This window comes from Oncorhynchus masou, chromosome 32, assembly GCF_036934945.1.
Source record: "Oncorhynchus masou masou isolate Uvic2021 chromosome 32, UVic_Omas_1.1, whole genome shotgun sequence".
NCBI classification, from domain to species: Eukaryota; Metazoa; Chordata; class Actinopteri; order Salmoniformes; family Salmonidae; genus Oncorhynchus; species Oncorhynchus masou.
In genome coordinates, this window is record NC_088243.1 from 52041682 (window position 1) to 52062226 (window position 20545).

The following is a 20545-nucleotide window of genomic DNA, read 5'->3' on the forward strand; positions in this document are numbered from 1 at the left end:
CCGATTCCCCTATTATTTCTGAAAACTATTTAAATGTGTTTTTTCCTCCTCCCTGTCCAGCTGTGGGCAATGCTGTCATATAGTGTAGTGGGAGAAAACTGTTGAATTACATTTCTTGTCAGAGATCCCTAATTAATTTGGCGGAATAGAAAGAATATTTTATATAGACTAACACCATGCATGGCATACACCATATTTATGTGCCCTGATGGTTACTGATAACACAATGAATTCACTATATATTTCAAGACCAATAACATGTTTGAGAGACATGTCTATTCCTTGTCATCAAAACAGTAGGGTATTTACTTCCCTTGGCTTTGATACCCTGAACAACAATGTGACTGTGCACTGTTGGTGTGTGTGTTGTCTAGACGAGAGCTTGGGAACAGATGTAATTCAGTATCACTATTGGCAGCTCAGCTGGCCCTTTTAAGGGAGTGTGGATGAGAGCACTCTGTTGGATGATGTACTGAGAGCTCCTAACCCCAGTCAATGGACAGCCAGTGAGGAACGATCTCGAAATCTATAGGGGCCATAAACCCTAGCTTTCTATTCATTTGGATTATGTAGCAACACATCAGGTGGTGGTAATCTCTGTCTTCTACTCCTCTATCTATTCTATCATTTCTCGAGCCATCACTCTAAACAGATCAATGTGCAATGTGCACGACCCAACACCAGTCTTACTTGAGTCTCAGAGAAGGAGGGCTGGAAAGGATAGAAGTGTAGCTAGTTTGAAAACAGGTGTTTATTTTGTTTTATTTGTTTGTTTGTTTTTGAAATACTGATGTTGGTAATACAGCGACTCTTAAACTAGCTTCAGACGTACCCCTTTGCCACCTAAGCTGTGCTTCCTTTATACACAAGTATTACAGCTGTGTGCTTTCAGTCTGTGAACATTGAAAATGGGGTGTATGGCATGGGTCGATAGTTTCTTACTTTTGCTATATTTACTTGGTAGTGTTCTGTCTGAAGGATAAAGTAATGAACAGATCGCTCTGTCTTGGAAATGGAAGGAAATGGCAGATCCCTTTGCTTGATATCACCCAATATGTTTTCATGGAGGGAGTGAGCCGAGATGTCGTCCCAGTCATAAGGCTTGATATCCAAACTCCATTCTCTTTGTGTTCCAGCTGCCACCAAAAGTGTGAAAGATGAAGCCCTCAGCCTTCATGTTACTCCTTATCAGCTCAGCCGCCTGCATCAATCTCAAATACATCTCCAAGAGGAACTCGGGTAAGTCCACACAAGTCTCTATTTTAATCATGTCCACTCTATAAGCAACAAAAAGTTTGATTCATTTGACTTTTCTTTCATCACATTCCTCTCATTGAAAGGACATTCATTTCCTCATATCTATTCACCGACGCACTGTTGTGTTTTCATAATAAATGTCCAGGGCTTGATTTGCGAGTGTGAGTGAATCAGTTTAATATTCTGTGCGGTGGTATTTTGTTAAGATGTCTGCTCCACCTCTGTGGTACATGTGTTGAATGTTTGGGGCCACCAGATATCCAGTTTGAGCAGTATATTTTCTTTCCTTCTTATAGTGATTGAGTGCTTTTGATGATATCTTTGTGCCATAGTGATGTCTTGTTTGGTCCTTCACTCATTTCTCCACAGAGGGAGTAGAGTTAATGTAAAAACTCAGTCATTTCAGACTTTCCACAGGCCCAACTAATTTAGTTCCTGCTTTGGAGACTCATCATTGAATGTCTGTTTGCGTGTGGGTGATGTTGTGTGGTGAGCAATTATGTTACCAGTGCCAAACGGGCTTTTATGTGGGCGGCAAAAACATCGAGGCAATCTTGTCTGTCAGTTTCTCACCCAGTGCGAGATGTAATTGTTTGGCATTTTCTCTCCTTGCAGTACCAGATGATCAGAGACGGACACTGCATGTTATTTTGTTTCCCTGCTAATATTGGATGTAACACCTCCCTGTGTGAGAGGAATTGCACAAACATAGTGATAATTGTCTGCAGACAGAGACAGCTTTGATTCAATCAATGGTTTATTTTATCTTGAAGATGCTTGAACTTTTGTGGACATTTGGTCCACAGAAACAATGAAGCTGAAATTGCTTTTTGTACAAAACAGTCAAGCAATTTAAATGGTGTTTGTATAATTAATAGTTTTGTGATATGATCCAAGTCAAGTTGTTTAGTGTTGCCATAGGCTACTGTTGAACACCGTAATATTGTCCCTTTCCATGGCAGAAAAATGCAGTACATCCAATGAGAAGCAGCCTATGAATAATATAGGACAGCTTGGCTTTATTTTTAGATCGTTTTAGGACCGATATAAGCATGATGTTATGGGGGTTGAAAACTAAATGATGCAGCTACAGTGAAGCTTAACTTACTTCAGATGTAGGCCTGCAGCAAATTTAGGAGCAAATTTACGCGAAGGCCTTAAAAACCGTTGACAAGCGTAAATATAGCTAGACTTGCTCATAAAGTTATTCTGCCTTTGTGCCTTCATGTGATATCATCCATGAACAGATCAACAACATGCAGCTTGTCATGATCCATGTCATAAAATAGCAATGAAAACAGGACCCCGGAATACTTTGAATAGGGGTGACAGGTAGCCTAGTGGTTAGAGTGTTGGGTCAGTAACTGAAAGGTTGCTGGATCAAATCCCTGAGCTGACAAGGTAAAAAGCAGTCATTCTACCCCTGAACAAGGCAGTTAACCCACTATTCCTAGGCTGTCATTGTAAATAAGAATTTGTTCTTAACTGACTTGCCTAGTTAAATTTAAAAAAAATAAAGGAACCCCACAAGCAACACAATTTTCCACTCTGGAGAAAAAAAAAGCAAGTCGTGGCTTATCAAATATTATCTGATCAACTGCAATCCAGATAAAGCCAGCCTTATAACATGTTGTGCAAGAACAATCTAATTGTTTTGTCTGGTCATTCCTGTTAAGATCTCACCTCCCCCCGTCACCCCAGGCAGCTGTGTCCGGGGAGAATGTGTGCTCCTGATATATCTTGTTCATTCACCTTTAGGCTCTGCATTTCCATTGCGGGAAGGTTAGTGGTAAGCAGGCAACAAACGGCGCAGTATCTTTCTGATCTTGAAACGACAGGACACTTGAGTCCCTTGGTTAATGCTTTAAAGTGTAATAGAACGCTCTGTGCCTGAAGCATCCTGAGTGAATTTCTGAGAAAATGTATCATTATTATTATATATTTTTAAGGAAACTCCATGGCTGCACTTGAAACCTGGGACACAGAGTTAAGTCATTGCTCCTAGATTCTCTAAGACAATACCACTGGGGCCCGTCATGTGTTTCATCAAAACGTAGTCATTGTACGCCACATTGATTTTTAAAGGAACATCCCCCCCCCATTGAACCATTGTCTGTATAATTGAGAGTGAAATATTTGCGTGAGAACCTCTACTTTTATTTGATACTGCTCTTGCTTACTTCTCTCATTTTGATTGAGTGCTGTATTGTGCATTCAGCACTATAATGCTGAACCTGTCTGGGGGAAAATATCCATGGTTACACACAATGTAAATTATTCTCAGGATATACATTTTTCTGTTTTTCATATGACATGACGAGGTTTTAAAAGCTCTACGACCATGTCATTGTTATCTTTCTTAACAAGTGCGAATCTCCATTATTAAAGGTTCTTAGCCCGGCAATAAACTTTCCACATCATAATTCTCTCGTTCAAATTTAATGAACAGGAACTCAATTAGCAACTTAAAAGATGCAGCTCGTGTCACTTGGTAATAGTTGTTCTATGTTCTGTGTTTAGATGTCTGATGCAAATGGGGTATAAAAAAAAAGGGTGCCACGGCAGTAGTGCAACCGTCAGAGGCTAGTCAAAGTCAAGTAAGTACATTTAGCAAAACCACTAGTCATAATACTTAAGGGGAAAGTCTAAAAGGCTAACAGTTGAGGTTTGGTCAAACAATTCCAACACAGCCAAATACCCTGTGATGGTGTCCCATTTAATCTAACGGAACATTTCCCATTTCAACACAGACATGAAGTGCAGTCATTTATTCCCCATTGTCATGAAAACACATATGAAAACTCATCCTTAGGCCTTAAGAATAAACGTGCAGTACCATCAATGAACATCTTGCAGATCCTTCCTCTCAGAGTGCATTTGAGGCAGCAGCCATGTATGTGTGTCTGCTATCTGTGTGTCTGAGGAGCCATACAGACAGATCTCCAGGAAGCTGCTCTTACATGGACTTTTACCTTTTCAACAAAGGGAAACGTTGAGAATACGAGGACATCCCCTTAGTGCTCCTTCTCCTGGAGCCTAGTCTCCTTCAGCAGCCCCGCTGGAGACTTCTCCTCCATTCTGTCAGATGGCAACCAGGCTCCTCCCTTGAATTATTTTCATTAAACTATACACAGAGAAAGAAAAGATACCATGGGAGAGTAAAGGTTACTGATTTCACAACCAGTACACAATAGCTTAGCATATGAAAGGCCTCAGCTCCACAATGTGTCACTCATTTCTGCCTATGTCTAAGCTCTCCGCTTAAAAATAGGAGGTTCTGCTTCTGAAACCCGCCAAAGTGATATGAAATGAAACCCAAACAATACCGTTCCACCTGTCTTTTAAAAAGCTGGGAATAGTCTTTAGTAATCCACATCAGACTGCTACTTGCTGCATGTGCCAGCCAATATGCAAGTCAGATAAAAGACAGAAATTAAATAAAAAAGATCTTCAAAGGCCCTTTTCAGTGCTGACTTTGTCAGAGTGCCTCTGTGCTTTCGTTCCTGCAGGCTTTTCACTTTCACTTCTCCCTGAAGTCAAGAGAAACACTGTCTGCGTTACTCTCTGTGTCAATCCCACAACCAGGTAAACCACGGTGGTTGCTGTATGAAAGTATAGGCAAACATGCCATTTTAATGACACCCAAAGATGAATAGTGTACTTATACCACCAGAAATAACACACACGTGAGTATATGACATGCGTGGTCTCTTAAATCTAGAGGGATTATCTTGTCAATTTAAATTCTTTGCAGTAGTAATGTTACAGCTGATTTGATGCATATAGTATGTGAGTGAAATACAGACTATACACAAGTTAGACCAGTATGTAATCCTTTCCATTCAGATCATAATCATGATGATATTAAGCAGTTTTATGATATTTAATTGGCATGGCTGTATAGTTAATTGCATTTCAATCCCTACATTTGGAACTTTTAATTGTACTTAAGTGTTTAACATAAAGTGAATTCTGACACATAGGGAAATGTATTTCCAGTGGAAGATACCTGTGGGAACTCAAGTCGTACATAGAAAGGATTTAATTGATTGTATTATAGATGGAATGTGATTGTACTCTATTGTTGTCCCCGAGAATGACATATTTAATAGGCAGCAAGCTATTCAGTCAGTCAGCAAGAAAGCGCAAACTGCTGAGCAAAGATCTCTCAACTCACCATCGAATCGGAACACCACTGTCTGTCTGCCGCACGGGATTCTCCCAGGAAAACGCCCCAATACATATAGTCAGACACCCCTTTCCACGATCCTCAACTTTGATATTGTCCAAGATTGCATAGAAAAAGTATCCGCTCTTTATTTCTACACTGATTTATTGATATAGCATTAACACCATTTGAGTCCCAGCCTCCACTGACTGGTTAGTGGTTAGCTTACTATTCAAACAAAGACTTGGCATCGCAATTAGCTACCAGGATCCTTCGGCATTGGCGTTTTGAGATGAACCTGTGTACTTGACAGTGTGATGAGCTTTGCCAATAGTCGCGTCCTAATTATGGCCGCTCACTCTATTGACATTCCTATATGGCCAACGTGTAGCTTGAGTGACAATGTAAATGTGGTCGTGTGCAAGTGTGTGAACATAAGAGCAATAAAACGTGACAGTAATGTGTTGGGACGGGATGACCTGGGGATGTTGCTATATGTGGATGTCGATTAATTACTGTCCTAGTATTCTTCTTCAAGAGCCGGCTCTGCTTCACTGCCCTGTGTGTGACATCATTCATAATAACCATGTCATTAATAAAGAGGAGAAGCCCCAACTTATTCCCCCCTTATCGAAGACAGTTATCACATTTACAGTTTGCCAGCAATCTTTTTATTTTGTTTATTTTTTGATTTTTTGAATTTCACCCCTTTTTTCTCCCCAATTTTATGGTATCCAATTGTTGTAGTAGCTACTATCTTGTTTCATTGCTACAACTCCCGTACGGGCTCGGGAGAGATGAAGGTTGAAAGTCATGAGTCCTCCGATACACAACCCAGCCAGCCGTACTGCTTCTTAACACAGCGCACATCCAACCCGGAAGCCAGCCGCACCAATGTGTCGGAGGGTACGTCGTGCACCTGGCAACCCTGGTTGGCACTGCGCCCAGCCCGCCACATGAGTCGCTGGTGTGCGATGAGACAAGGACATCCCTACCGACCAAGCCCTCCCTAACCTGGACAACGCTAGGCAAATTGTGCGTCGCCCCACGGACCTCCTGGTTGTGGCCGGTTACGACAGAGCCTGGGTGCGAACCCAGGGACTCTGATGGCACAGCTGGCGCTGCAGTACAGCGCCCTTAGCCACTGCCCCACCCGGGAGGCCCCTGTTTGCCAGCAATCTTGATGAATCAGCATTTCCTCTCTCTGTCATTTGGTTGCATTTTTTTATTTCAGTGATTGAAGTAAGGTCCCTTTCCCCACCCTCGTCCCATTCCACCTGTCACAACTGCAGCCCATCAAGAGCTACCTTAAATCTGCATATTCCACTGGGACCAAGTGTTTCTCTCTCCGTCAAAGCGAAGCAGTTAAGATTATGAGTCACTCTACTAAGAAAACATATTTTCAGTGCACTGCTATCCCCATGGCAACGTGCCACAAAAGGGGAAATGCCAACACAACTTTGACTCAAGAAGCCCTGCCCTCCTCCTCGACCACTCTGTCACTTCCTTGGTCAATTATTTCCTTGAACAACGTGCTGTAAATTTATAATTGTTCATTTACTCTGCCACGTTGGCCCGACATGACAGTACAATATATTAGATAGGAATTAATTATAAAAACAACTGTCTATGTGAGTCTGCCTCAGCATGTGATATGTATTCTAGTGGAGACAGGGCTAATACATAACCTGATTACAGCAGCAGTTTGTAAATAAGCTCAGAAACAAATGAAGACTGAACGCCTCACCCGTACAATAGTAAACGCTGCCCATGTGATTCATTTTCCAGCTTCTTAGCAATCTGTGATCTCCCTGTAATGCAGTCAGACTTTTGAACATCATAGTGAGTAGTGCCCTGTATCCAAGACCTACAGATAACACTGAACAGTGATATTTTGTGATGCTTCAAACAGCTAAGTGGCGTTATGCAAAACAGGAGGAAATAAATAATTTAGCCCGTTTATTTCATCTACCAAAAATCTCAGGAAAATTAGCATACGTTTCATTCTCCACAACGATACAAGAACACAGTTTTACAATGTCAGAGTTAAACTCTCCTAATTTGCACCCTCTCTATTTCCCAGGATCTAAAAATCCAATACAGAATGCAGCAGTGTGGCTGCGCAGCCCCACTGTCAACCACCATGTAATTAAGTTGTGCACTTTCACTGTCCTTCGCCTTGTAATTTTGCCATGCCTGAGCGCGCATACGGATTGATTATGCAATTCCAGCGGTGCCATCGTCATACAGAGTCCTCTCTTGCTGAACTTTGTAGCCTCCTATTTATGTAAACGATACAAAAATATAAATGCAACATGCAACAATTTCAATGATTTTACTTAGTTACAGTTCATATAAGAACAATTGACAATTGAAATAAATTCATTAGGCCCTAATCTATAGATTTCAATGAACATGAAATTCTTTGGCAACAGCTCTTGTGGACTTTCTTGCAGTCAGAACGCCAATTTCATGCTCCCTCAAAACTTGTAATTATGTTGTGTGACAAAACTGCACATCTTAGCGTGGCCTTGTATTGTCCCCAGCACAAGATACACCTGTGTAATGATCATGCTGTTTAATCAGATTCTTGATATGCCACAACTGTCAGGTGGATGAATTATCTTGGCTGAGAAGAAATGCTCACTAAAAGGGATGTAAACCAATTTGTGCACAACATTTAAGAGAAATAAGCTTTTTGTGCGTTTGGAACATTTCTGGGATCTTTTATTTCAGCTCATGAAACATGGGACCAACACATTACATGTTACGATTATATTTTTGTTCAGTATTGTAATTTTGGCAGTCACAGAAAGCCTTCCCTGTTGACCAGACCATTTAGTCAGCATCTCGAAGAAACATACACATTATTCCCTATCTAGACATAATGAGGGAGTCAGTGAGCCTTTAAAGGTGGCCTACATCTGAGATGTGTGTGCATCAAGCTGTTTATCTCTATTCCAATACTAATTACATTGGGTTTGTTGTTTTTTTCTCTTCAAATGAGTAAAGGATAGACTGTCAAACAGAGCTTGAGAATGTCTTCCTGAGAGAGACAGAGAGAGAGCTAATGGAAAGAAGAGAAAATGCTCTTGTACTGTATGTTGATTCCATCCCCACGGGGATACATTGGAAAAAGGTTGACACTTGAACTCGCTACAGAGCTGTTGACCTCGGGATGGGGGATGATAAGTGCTTTGTGGCAGGCCTTTCCAGGGGGAGTTTGAGAGAAGAGTGTAAAGGTGTAACGCCACAAAGCACGTCAGCGGCATGGCTCTTCATGCCAGCACTCATCTGACGAGGACAATTAGTGTAAAGGGCATTTAGTGTAAAGGGGAAACAGTAGCCTATAGCATTGTATTGGCAATGTAATTAATTGGGAATTATCTATTTATCTTTTTACAGAATGGCTAATTAAGAAGTTTCTGAAATGCAAGGCTAGCAGTAGATTGAGTATGGTCTACTACTGCACTTACTGATCTGTGATTATGGCTTTTTTTCATGGAACAGTTAATATGATTTATTGTAAATATATGTCGCAAAATACAAAACACTTTTTATCAAGTAAGAAAGGCCATTCAGAGTAGCTGGAAATAATGTCCTATATATTAACAAGAGTTATTGAAAACTGAAAAATGGTGGTTGCAGAGTAAGGCTTTCTTGAAAAATTTGAGTTGATCTGGGACATTTTGCGGTCTTGATATCACAGTTTTTACTCTACATTTGGAAAAACAAGAAAAGGGGATATAGTAAAGACTGTTTAACGGTCTTGAGAAAGACCTCAGAGCTGAAACGTAAACATGAAAAAGTCTTAACTAATTTCCCTCTTGTTGTTTTTCCTATAGTATACAGACTATAGGGAATATACTTTACTGTTTCGCGCTGATTCTCATTATTTTACTTACTCTATTGTACATTTGGTAAATCTCCTTACTCAAATGTAATTGCAGTGTGACTGAGGCTCACTTTCTTTATTAGTTTCTTTCATGAAAACAATTCCAGACAATTGAATTACAGATGTCCCCTAAGATTGTTGCTGTTGTGAGAACACAGAAAAAAAGATTTTCAGAAATACAAAAGTAAAAACTATTACTGAAATTCTAAATAAAGCTGAGATGTGACATGGTTACTGTCGATTTGTTATAACAATGTAGTCTATGTTGCTTATTTCTGTGGATTCATTTTGGCCATTTATTAATGACATTTTCTTGCTTGTGGTTCTCCTCATGAGCTGTTTTTGTTATGCCTCCCAAAGGAGCAAAAACTCACATACCCGTTCTCATCTCTGTGTCTCAAGGAATTGGATATGACAGGGAGCTATTGAAACAGATCAGTGATGGCAACTCTTGATTTGGAGATTCAGGCCCTGGCAGAAACTGACAGCAGTCTCGGTGTCATGCATCTCTGTCAAATCCAGGCACCTGTGAATCCTGACGGCTGCCTCTCTACTGCAAACAGCCTGAACCCTGAGACGGCCTTCCCAGTTATCTGTTAAGATATTTAACCCCGCATGACAGAGCAACTGTTTGCTTCCTGACCGCGGCTGTGTTTGGGTATTCATCTGAAGTGAAGCTCGGAGCATGCTCTGAATGCAGATGACATGGAGGGAAAAGACATGTTCAATTCATCACTCACTGGTGCACAAACACACCTACACAGCACAGGAGGTTGGTGGCACCTTAATTGGGGAGGAAGGGCTCATGGAAATGGCTGGAGTGGAATAGGTGGAATGGTATCAAATACATCAAACACATGATTTCCAGACATTATTATGAGCCATTCTCCCTTCAGCAGCCTCCACTGCTTAACCGGCAGTGATGGTCTGGAGCAGCAGATGCCAGCCACAAAGACTAAAACATAACCCTGGTTCTTCTTTGATTGTAGAATTTGTGTGTGCATATGGGAATAGCATGCTGGAAACCTAGCTTTGAAAATCATTAGTGTTCCTGAAAGTACACTGCCTTCAGAAAGTATTCATACCCCATGACTTATTCCACATTTTGTTATATTACATCCTGAATTCTAAATAGATTTTTTTTAAACATATATTTCACCCATATACAAACAATACCCCATCATGACAAAGTGAAAACATGTTTTTAGAAATGTTTGCAAATATATTGAAAATGAAATACACAAATATCTAATTTACACGTATTTACACCCCTGAGTCAATACATGTTAGAATCACTTTTGGAACAGCTGTTAATCTTTCTGTGTAAGTCTCTAAGAGATTTGCGTAACTGGATTGTACAATATTTTTTTTAGATTACTATTTTTATTCAAGCTCTGAAGTTGGTTGTTGATCATTGCTAGACAGCCATGTTTAAGTCTTGGCATAGATTTTAAAACCTATTTAAGTAAAAACTGAAACATTCAATATTGTCTTGGTAAGCAACTCCAGTGTATATTTGGCCTGGTCTTTTAGGTTGTTCTGCTGAAAGATGAATGTGTCTCCCAGTTTCTTTTTATCTTAAAAATTCCCAGTCCTTGCTGATGGCAAGCATACTAGTAACATGATGCAGCCACCACCATGCTTGAAAATATGAAGAGTGGTACTCATGTGTTGTGCTGGATTTGCTCCAAACATAACGCTGTGTTTCAGGACATAAAGTTAATTGCTTTGCCACATTTTTGCAGTTTTTACTTTAGTGCCTTATTGCAAACAGGATGCATGTTTTAGAATATTTGTATTCTGTACACTATGTAATTGAGGTTAGTATTGTGGATTAATTCGAGTGTTGTTGATCCATCCTCAGTTTTCTCCTATCACAACCATTAAACTATGTAACTGTTTTACAGTCACAATTTTCCTTCCTCTCCGGCAACTGAGTTAGGAAGGACGTTTGTATCTTTGTAGTGAGTGTGTATTGGGTGTATTGGGTGTATTGATACACCATCCAAAGTGTAATTAATAACTTCACCATGCGGCATCCCGGGTGGCACAGTGGTTAAGGGCGCTGTACTGCAGCGCCAGCTGTGCCACCAGAGACTCTGGATTTGCGCCCAGGCTCTGTCGTAACCACCCGCGCCCGGGAGGTCCTTGGGGCGACGCACAATTGGCCTAGCGTCGCCCGGGTTAGGGAGGGTTTTGCCGGTAGGGATATCCTTGTCTCATCGCGCACCAGCGACTCCTGTGGCGGGCCAGGCGCAGTGCTCGTTAACCGGGGTATCCAGGTGCACTGTGTTTCCTCCGACACATTGGTGCGGCTGGCTTCCGGGTTGGATGTGCGCTGTGTTAAGAAGCAGTGCGGCTTGGCTTGGTTGGGTTGTGTATTGGAGGACGCATGGCTTTCAACCTTCGTCTCTCCCGAGCCCGTACGGGAGTTGTAGCGATGAGAAAAGATAGTAGCTTCTAACAATTGGATACCACGAAATTGGGGAGAAAAAGAGGTAAAAAAATAAATAATTATAATAATTATAACTTCACCATGCTCAAAGTGATTTTAAATAGGTGCCCTTCTTTGCAAGGCATTGGAAAAACCTCCCTGGTCTTTGTGGTTGAATCTGTGTTTGAAATTCACTGCTCGACTAAGTGACCTATGTTACAGCCTTATTCTAAAATTGATTCAATTTTTTTTTTTCTCATCAATCTACAAACAAAGAAAAAGTGAAAACAGGTTTTTAGAAATGTTTCCACATTTATTTCAAATAAAAACTAGCAATACCGTATTTTCATAAGTATTCAGCCCCTCTGCTATGAGACTCGAAATTGAGCTCAGGTGCATCCTGTTTCCATTGATCATCCTTAAGATGGTTCTACAACTTGATTGGAATCCACCTATGGTAACTTCAATTGATTGGACATCATTGGAAAGGCACCCATCTATATAAGGTCACACTGTTGACAGTACATGTCAGAGCAAAATCAAGCCATGAGGTCGAAGGAATTTTCAGTAGAGCTCCGAGACAGGATTGTGTTGAGGCACAGATCTGGGGAAGGGTACCAAAAACATTTCTGGAACATTGAAGAACCCAAGAACACAGTGGCCTCCATCATATCTTAAATGGAAGATGTTTGGAACCACCAAGACTCCTACTAGAGCTGGCCGCCCTGCCAAACTGAGCAATCGAGGGAGAAGGGCCTTGGTCAGGGAGGTGACTCAATGGTCACTCTGACAGAGCTCCAGAGTTCGTCTGTGGGGGAGAACCTTCCAGAAGAACAACCATCTCTGCAGCACACCACCAATCAGGCCTTTATGGTAAAGTGGCCAGACGGAAGCCAGTCCTCAGTAAAAAGCACATGACAGCCTGCTTGAAGATTGCCAAAAGTCACCCAAAGTACTCTCAGTTGATGACAAACTATCAATTTTTTTTCAACAGGACAATGACCCAACACACTTCCAGGCTGTGTAAGGGATATTTGACCAAGAAGGATGGAGTGCTGCATCAGATGACCTGGCCTCCACAATCACCCCACCACAACCCAATTGACATGGTTTGGGTTGAGTTGGACCGCAGAGTGAAGGAAAAGCTGCTAATAAGTGCTCCGCATATGTGGGAACTCCTTCAAGACTGTTGGAAAAGAATTCCAGGTGAAGCTGGTTGAGAGAATGCCAAGTGTTTGCGAAGCTGTCATCAAGGCAAAGGGTGGCTATTTTGAAGAATATCAAATATAACATATATTTTGATTTGTTTAACACTTTTTTGGTTACACACGGTGCCATATGTGTTGTTTCATAGTTTTGATGTCTTCACAATTATTCTGCAATGTAAAAAATAGTAAAAAATAAAGATAAACCCTGGAATGAGTAGGTGTGTCCAAACTTTTGACTGGTACTGTATCTCTACCTGAAAATACATGATCTACATGATTGATAGTTGATTTTGTCAGACAGCATAGGCAGCAGCACTATGAAGTTGAGATGATGACTTGGAATTTAAAAATGAAGTCATCAAATAAAACAAATGTAATGTTCACAGCAAGTGATAAGCAGTAATGGACAGTCACTAACGTCATGGGACTTTTATTAATTGTTTTATTTTGTGTTGTTGCATCATTCAACCCACATAATGCGTTGTGCATTTAATGTTTAAAAATAATAATGGAAACCGAAATTGAAAACAGTGATTATTTTTTAATAATCGAACCAAATCCGAACCGACCTCAAAAAGCACTAATCGCTCAGCCCTATAAGCCACGTCTCCCCAGTGAAATGTCTGTAGCTCCTGTCAGTGGAGCCAATGAACAGTGATGTCCAGCTGATTGCCCTTGTGCATTATGTACACCATACAAGCAGCCTTTAGCAATCACACATCATGCATATGTGCTCACCTTTGCGTCACAGCCGGCAAGAGACACACAAAAATGTTTCACATGCTACAGTCTTTAAAAATGCATTTGTAAAATAGGTTATGTACCACTATACCCATTTCATGCAGCTCATCTTTGTTTTTCCTGTATACTATGTAATCAACATCTCAAGCACCATAGCTCCTCCCCCATTGTTTTACCAAATAAGATGGACTGGATATAATTTACTTGCCTTTATCGTTCCCATAGAAACCACATGGTGCCTGCAACAACTGATTACATTGTTTCAGCGAGTCATTCGCTCTAGGCAGGGGTTCAGACAAGGAAAAGGAGGCACCATAGTGGTTTGAAAGGACACTTTGTAAGAGATTGCCAATTGAGTGTTATTTTGCCAATATAAAAGTATTGTTGTAAGTAATACACTCAATGCAGCATTTGGGGGATCAAAGGGAGAATCTAAAAATAGCAGGAAACTATCTTACAGCAGTCAATTGTTAGTTATGGAAGCGTTACAGACAGATGCGCTTTCGTCTGATTTTCTTCAGAAAGTGTTTAACCAAAAGGAAATAATTTGTCTTCCAGCTGAACTCACCGCAAGATAGTTCAGGTTTTGTTTTGCTGTTTTTTCCCCTCTCATTCTTGATGGAATTTAATGGGGAAAATATTATAAGCCAGACAAAAGCTCTCTCCTCTCTCTAAGGGATTGAACATCCCATGCCAGAAGATGCTTTCGTGATGGGAGCATTGATAGACAAGCTTTAGTAAGGACGCCAGTTTAACTAAGGACTCCTAAATCCCCCAGAGGTTTTCTGATTCATTCTAATGAACAAAAGTAGGGTGTATTCAAAGACGTAAAAGTCCCAAGTAAATCCAATAGGACACACTGAGGGGATGTGCGTCCGTCGATGGAAACTTTGAGAAATGATTTACAAAATGTTTAGAGGAGATAGATGGGTTCCATGGATTGGCCATGGCATTGTGTGAGTGCCAGACCCAGCAGCGTATCACATGTGCCATATAATACATAGCCAAACCAGGCTCAATATCTCATGTCCAATTGCTAATTAATCCTTCAGATGCCTTTGAGGCCATTCAAAGAGTCAGCTAGGCTGTCTATTGGGGATCTGCCCTACCACCCCTTTTCAGAAAAGCAGGCATTTCCTAGGCAGCTACTGTCAAGCAGCTACTGGCAGAAGACAGATCGCGTCTGTTAGACAGGTTGCCCACAGGTCATAGCCATATGCTAGACGTTGATTGTGTGAAAAGGGAATATAATGGAATAGAAATGTAGAGTCTTGAATCTTTTCTTGTTCAGTGCTTCTCAATAGCCTGGGTTTGAGGCCTCTCCGAGGTCCATTTGAGATCTTTGCTCGGTGAATAACCAAGCCATAATACAGAGATACAGAGTCACTCTGTTTATTGTTGCTCTCTCCTCACAGCATATTGGATATTGGCTGTAGAATAGCTTAAGGGATTTGGACATGGGGACCCATACCAGATCTGATGAGAAATTGCATTGTTACAGAAAAGCTCTGGTGTTTTCTTTCTGGGTTTATGTCGCTATTTTATGGGTAAAAGACCTAATGTTGATAGTTTTTTATTCTCTCCACACTGGTATGTGGTATGGAGTATGATGCAGTTGGTGATACAGTACTTGTATGATGCTTCATTGGCTAAAAACAGGTATTGTGACCGTTGAGTTGGTGTTATATCCATCGGGGGATGGGGGGAATGTTGAATTATGATAAGGTCAAACGTTGACTATGCTGAGCATGATACAATGATTGGACCATCCATATTGCTCCATTCTAGAGCTATAGGATAATCCATTGACTACATTCTATTCAGCAGAGCCCCTTGTCCACAGAACCAGAATGAGATTCTGTTTCTATGCCCATGTCTGACTGAGCATCATAAAGATGATTAGTTAGACAGCAGGTAGCTACCACCTCACACCACAGTGCCAGGCAACATTGACAGGTTCTATTTAATAACAGAACCTTATCTGTTACACTTCATTAGAAAGTTTAATTTTAAGTGAAAGGACCTATTAGTGACTGTGAGCTGTGGTAGAGAGCGAGAGTGTCATGGCCTAAGGTAGGGGATGGAAGAGAAAGAGAGAGGCGAAAGAGAGGAGTGGGCCGAGAGGGGAAGGCCTGCCAGTCGGTGTCCATTTTGAGATCTTTTTGTCTTTGCAGGCAAATTAATTTATTTGCAGGCATCCGTGTTATGCTTGGAAACACAGTTACTCCAGGAGACTTGCACTGTCTGGGATCATATATTATGTGGATGTGCTGTTGCAGTTTTAAGACAGATTGCATGGATGAGGCATCTTGCAAGTTTATAGAAACCAAATTCTAAACGGTATTTAGACTTAATTCAGTGGTAGTTGTTACCATGGTTACTTATTATTTGCAACCAGCTTTATACCTTAATGCTCAATATGCTAAACACTTCTATTTTGGTTAAACTCTGCTGTTTTTAATTATATCCCTTTCCTAGTTGTTTATTTCTTAACAAGTGAAAGATGGCAGTGTCTTGTCAGAGTGACATGCTGTGCTCTTGAAGAGAGATGTGAACCCAGGGAAGAAGAGGGGGGGGTTGAACACCCACAAGACACTCCTCTAATGATGCCCATTTAATTGCATTTTAATGTACCTGAGCACAGCAGCTGCTCCTCCACTCACCCACAAACTCCATGTTACTGCATCAGTCAGCTGCGGCGCTCGCTTGCCTCACACAACAGATCAATTAGCAGGCCCAGTGACACAGGCGAGGCTGCCACAGCCCTGCTGGAGATGCATATGGTGATCTGGAGCCCTCTCTGTGGTGGATGGTTGGATGTCCGCAACTGCATAACCCCCCCTCCCAAACCTAAATGTCCACCGTAGCCTATCATTCAGAGGGAGGAAAATGGATGTGTTAGGGGGATCTCGGTGCTTTATTTATGCTCACCTCAAATGGCTAAATTAATCAGTGACAAACAGCAATCCTCTCAGCTATAATAAGATGCATCATTTTAGGCTTGTACGTTTGATCGAAGTGGCAGCTAGGCTGGCTCCAGCGTCAGGTGCGGTGTCTCTCTCTCTCTCTCTCTCTCTCTCTCTATCTGTGGTGAGAGCAGATTTACAGATTCCATTACACCTTTATAGAACAGTCGGGCCAGAAGAAGTGAACATGCTACATCCAGAGAGACAGAGAGAGAGTGGATATATTTTTTTCTATCTCTCTTTGTAGGCACTATGAAATGTATTTATACTCCATTTAGAAGGCAGAGTTCTGCCAGGCATTTGCAGGATATGCGCCATGTCTCAGTGTAACCTGCCATAGATACCATGGGTTATGTGATTGATCTACTCAATGCCAGTTTAAGAAGATCGGCCGAGCCACACTAGGCTACTGTACTTGGTGTAATGGTTGTAGCATGACGCTCTCAGGGCACAAAGGTTCACTCATGGCATTATTTTTTTATGCAATCTCTAAAAGCCTCACTCAAACCAATAGGATTTGTCAGAAAATATTTTGAAATCCAAGTAGTTTAGTAACGTTTAAGTATTGGCAATTAGTGTCTGCATGAATTGCTGTGGCATTAGCATGGTCCCATTTTGATTTAATGCATGATGATTAAATATACCTCACGGGATATTGAAACCTTACCATGCAATGATTACAATATATGCAAAGACAATTAAAAGTGCATTTAACAATTCTTAACAAGCTTTGCTGAAAAAATGGAAATAAAGTGTCAAGCAAGATTCCTGAAATGTCAGTGCACCAGAGGCAATCTGATCACTCATGTACTTTTTCTAGAGCAAAATCCTTACATCTACTTTGTGTCAGTCATCTGATACAATTCTGCTGAGGCAGAATAAAGAAACATTATTCAAATCAGTGATCTGATAGAAAGCCAAGGTTAATGTGGGTATTCTGAAAGAAAGGAAATTCAAAGTAAAGACCTGTGTCAGTTCTGACCTTGCCCTCTCTCTGCCTTGTAAATGTGGCTAGAATAGCTACTCTTTAAAGATAAGACTTTACTTTAGTGGTGTGATAAAGGACTTTGCTTTTATGTTAGACAAACGTCTTACCAAAACATAACAGCCTTGCATGCAGGTGTTTGTATATTTATTTATTTATTTATTTATTTATGAACATCTAAAGGCCTTGGGCCATGGCCACCTAAAATTACTTGGGAAAGATAACATCTCACCATGATAGCATTATTTTCACAGAGGCCATTGGGGGTAACACACCTATCGGCCTGCAACCCAGATGATCCTACAATATGACATGCCATTTTACACCTTTTGCAAATACATAATGGGGGACTGAAACACATAAGAACATACATACAATTTGCTACTACAGCACAGAATATACTGTAAAGGCTGGTTTCTGTCATATATAATGTGAATGTGCTTTTACACACAGTAGGCCTATGTATACTGAACAAAAATATAAACGCAACATGCAACAATACATTTTTATTTTTTATTTTTTTACCATTCATATATGGAAATCAGTCAATTTAAATAAATTCATTAGGCCCTAATCTATGGATTTCACATGACTGGGACGGGGCGCAGCCATGGGTGCGTCTGGGAGGGCATAGGCCCACCTACCAATCAGAATGAGTTTTTCCCCACAAAAGGACTTTATTACAGAGAGAAATACTCCTTAGTTTCATCAGCTGTCGGGGTGGCTGGTCTCAGACGATCCCGCAGGTGAAGAAGCCGGATATGGAGGTCCTGGGCTGGCGTGGTTACACTTGGTCTGCAGTTGTGACGCTGGTTGGATATGCTGCCAAATTCTCTAAAACAATGTTGAACGTGGCTTATGGTACAGAAATTAACATTCAGTTCTCTGGCAACAACTCTGGTGAACATTCATGCAGTCAGCATGCCGCCCCCTCAAAAGTTGATACTTCTGTGGTATTGTATTGTGTGACAAAACTGCACCTTTTAGAGTGTCCTTCTATTGTCCCCAGCATAAGGTGCACCTGTGTAATGATCATGCTGTTTAATCAGCTTCTTGATATTCCAAACCTGTCAGGGGATGGATTATCTTGGCAAAGGACAAATGTTCACTGACAGGGATGTCGACAACGTTTTGCCAACATTTGAGAGGAATAATCTTTTTGTGCATATGGAAGATTTCTGGGATCTTTTATTTCAGCTCATGAAACGTAGGACCAACACTTGACATGTTGCGTTCATATTTTTGTTCAGTATATATGGATTCAGTGTTTGATTATCTTCCATTCCTTGAGTGCCAAAGTGAACACGTGTGTGTGAGATTGTAGTACACTTGCATATACAGTATACTGTAGGTGGTAGCAGTAGCCCTGACAGCGTGTTGATTGAATCTAAGCCTCAAGGTGTTTTTGGTCTCAACACTACTGCCTCTGTTGCCACCCACATAGAAGGAGGTTGACATCTTTAATTAAGAAGTCCCTGGGAAGGAATACTCTCAACTGTTGCTAGCTCTGCAGCAATTAGGGCACATTGATCGCCAACAGTCAGCAAGGCAGCTAGGGTTAATATATAGAGAGAGAGATAGAGAGAGAGAGAGAGCTAATTGAATTTGTTAAACTGAAGCAGGAGTTGTACTTTTTTTTCTCCCCTCAAATACAATTGTCTTTAGCTACTGTGCCAAGTGGCCCTCTCCACTGCATACACAATTGAGTTGTTGCGTTGCAATATATTTATTATATTCTCTGCAACCAGTGTGTGTGGGATAATTATTCAGGACAGAACCTATGCAATTTGTAGCTTGACATGCTCCCATTATTATTAATATTTTCTCCATACAATTAAACAATGTTTCGCAGAGGAAATTGTGAAATGTTAGTAATGCAACTCTGTTGTGTCAATTTGTCCTTTGTGTAGGTATACGTACAACGGAGTACATCATAATTACTCTACTGGTACATGTATTAATTGCATAGATAATGTCCTATGATTCAGCATGCAATGTTCAAATAATAACACCAAACGTGACTCATTAATACACCGTTTCAAGTGCCTAGAGGATTTTTAAATGTATTCCAGCTTTATTATTACTCAAGGACTTTGTCAGCTTGAACCATCTGAGTGACAGTTCAAATACTTCCAGAGGGCTGGCTGGCTGGTTGGCTGGCTGGCAGGATGTGTTGGGTTGTTTTTCTGCCTGGCTTTCTCAAGTCACGTAATGCCCAGTCACACTGCTATTAGTCCAGAAGGCAGGGATTCTGTGTTTAATTGCCAACTGACCTTTTTAGACAATGTCACCTAAACATAGTTTTTAGCCAAGAGACGATCCTGACAGGTGAATGTCAACTGTAGATCAATAGTGTCGTTCAAGGGGATTTCATGCTGTGGCAAATTATTATGTGGCACTTGTCCACCAACTGCTCATTATTAGAAAGAAAAAAACTTCAGAATGAGGATTTTATATGATCTTCTAAAGTTGTATTGTGAATAATTGCTCTAAAGGCTGTCATACAGATGTGATCATTATTGACACATTTTTCAAATTGGACTTTGATAGATCTGAGCTGAATTTATATGATACCTATTAGAGCAATGTAGACTCGCACTTTAGAGCTGTGACTCTATTTCATTCTTATGTTGTGAATAGAGGTCGATCGATTATGATTTTTCAACTCCGATACCGATTATTGGAGGACCAAAAAAAGCCGATAACGATAAATCGGACGATTTTTTTCAATGTATTTGTAAGAATGACAATTACAACAATACTGAATGAACACTTATTTTAACTTAATATAACACATCAATAAAATCAATTTAGCCTCAAATAAATAATGAAACATGTTCAATTCGGTTTAAATAATGCAAAAACAAAGTGTTGGAGAAAAAAGTAAAGTA

General features: G+C 40.7%; 1 protein-coding gene across 1 annotated transcript in view; it reads left to right on the forward strand.

Moving 5' to 3' along the window:
* Nucleotides 1–1157: 1157 nt before the first annotated feature.
* Nucleotides 1158–20545, forward strand: part of LOC135527019 (X-linked interleukin-1 receptor accessory protein-like 2) — a 277568-nt gene continuing 258180 nt past the window's right edge. Inside the window, exon 1 of the mRNA XM_064955683.1 lies at nt 1158–1239. Within this exon, the coding sequence (XP_064811755.1) occupies nt 1158–1239 (82 nt within the window). The remainder of the gene's footprint in view (nt 1240–20545) is intronic.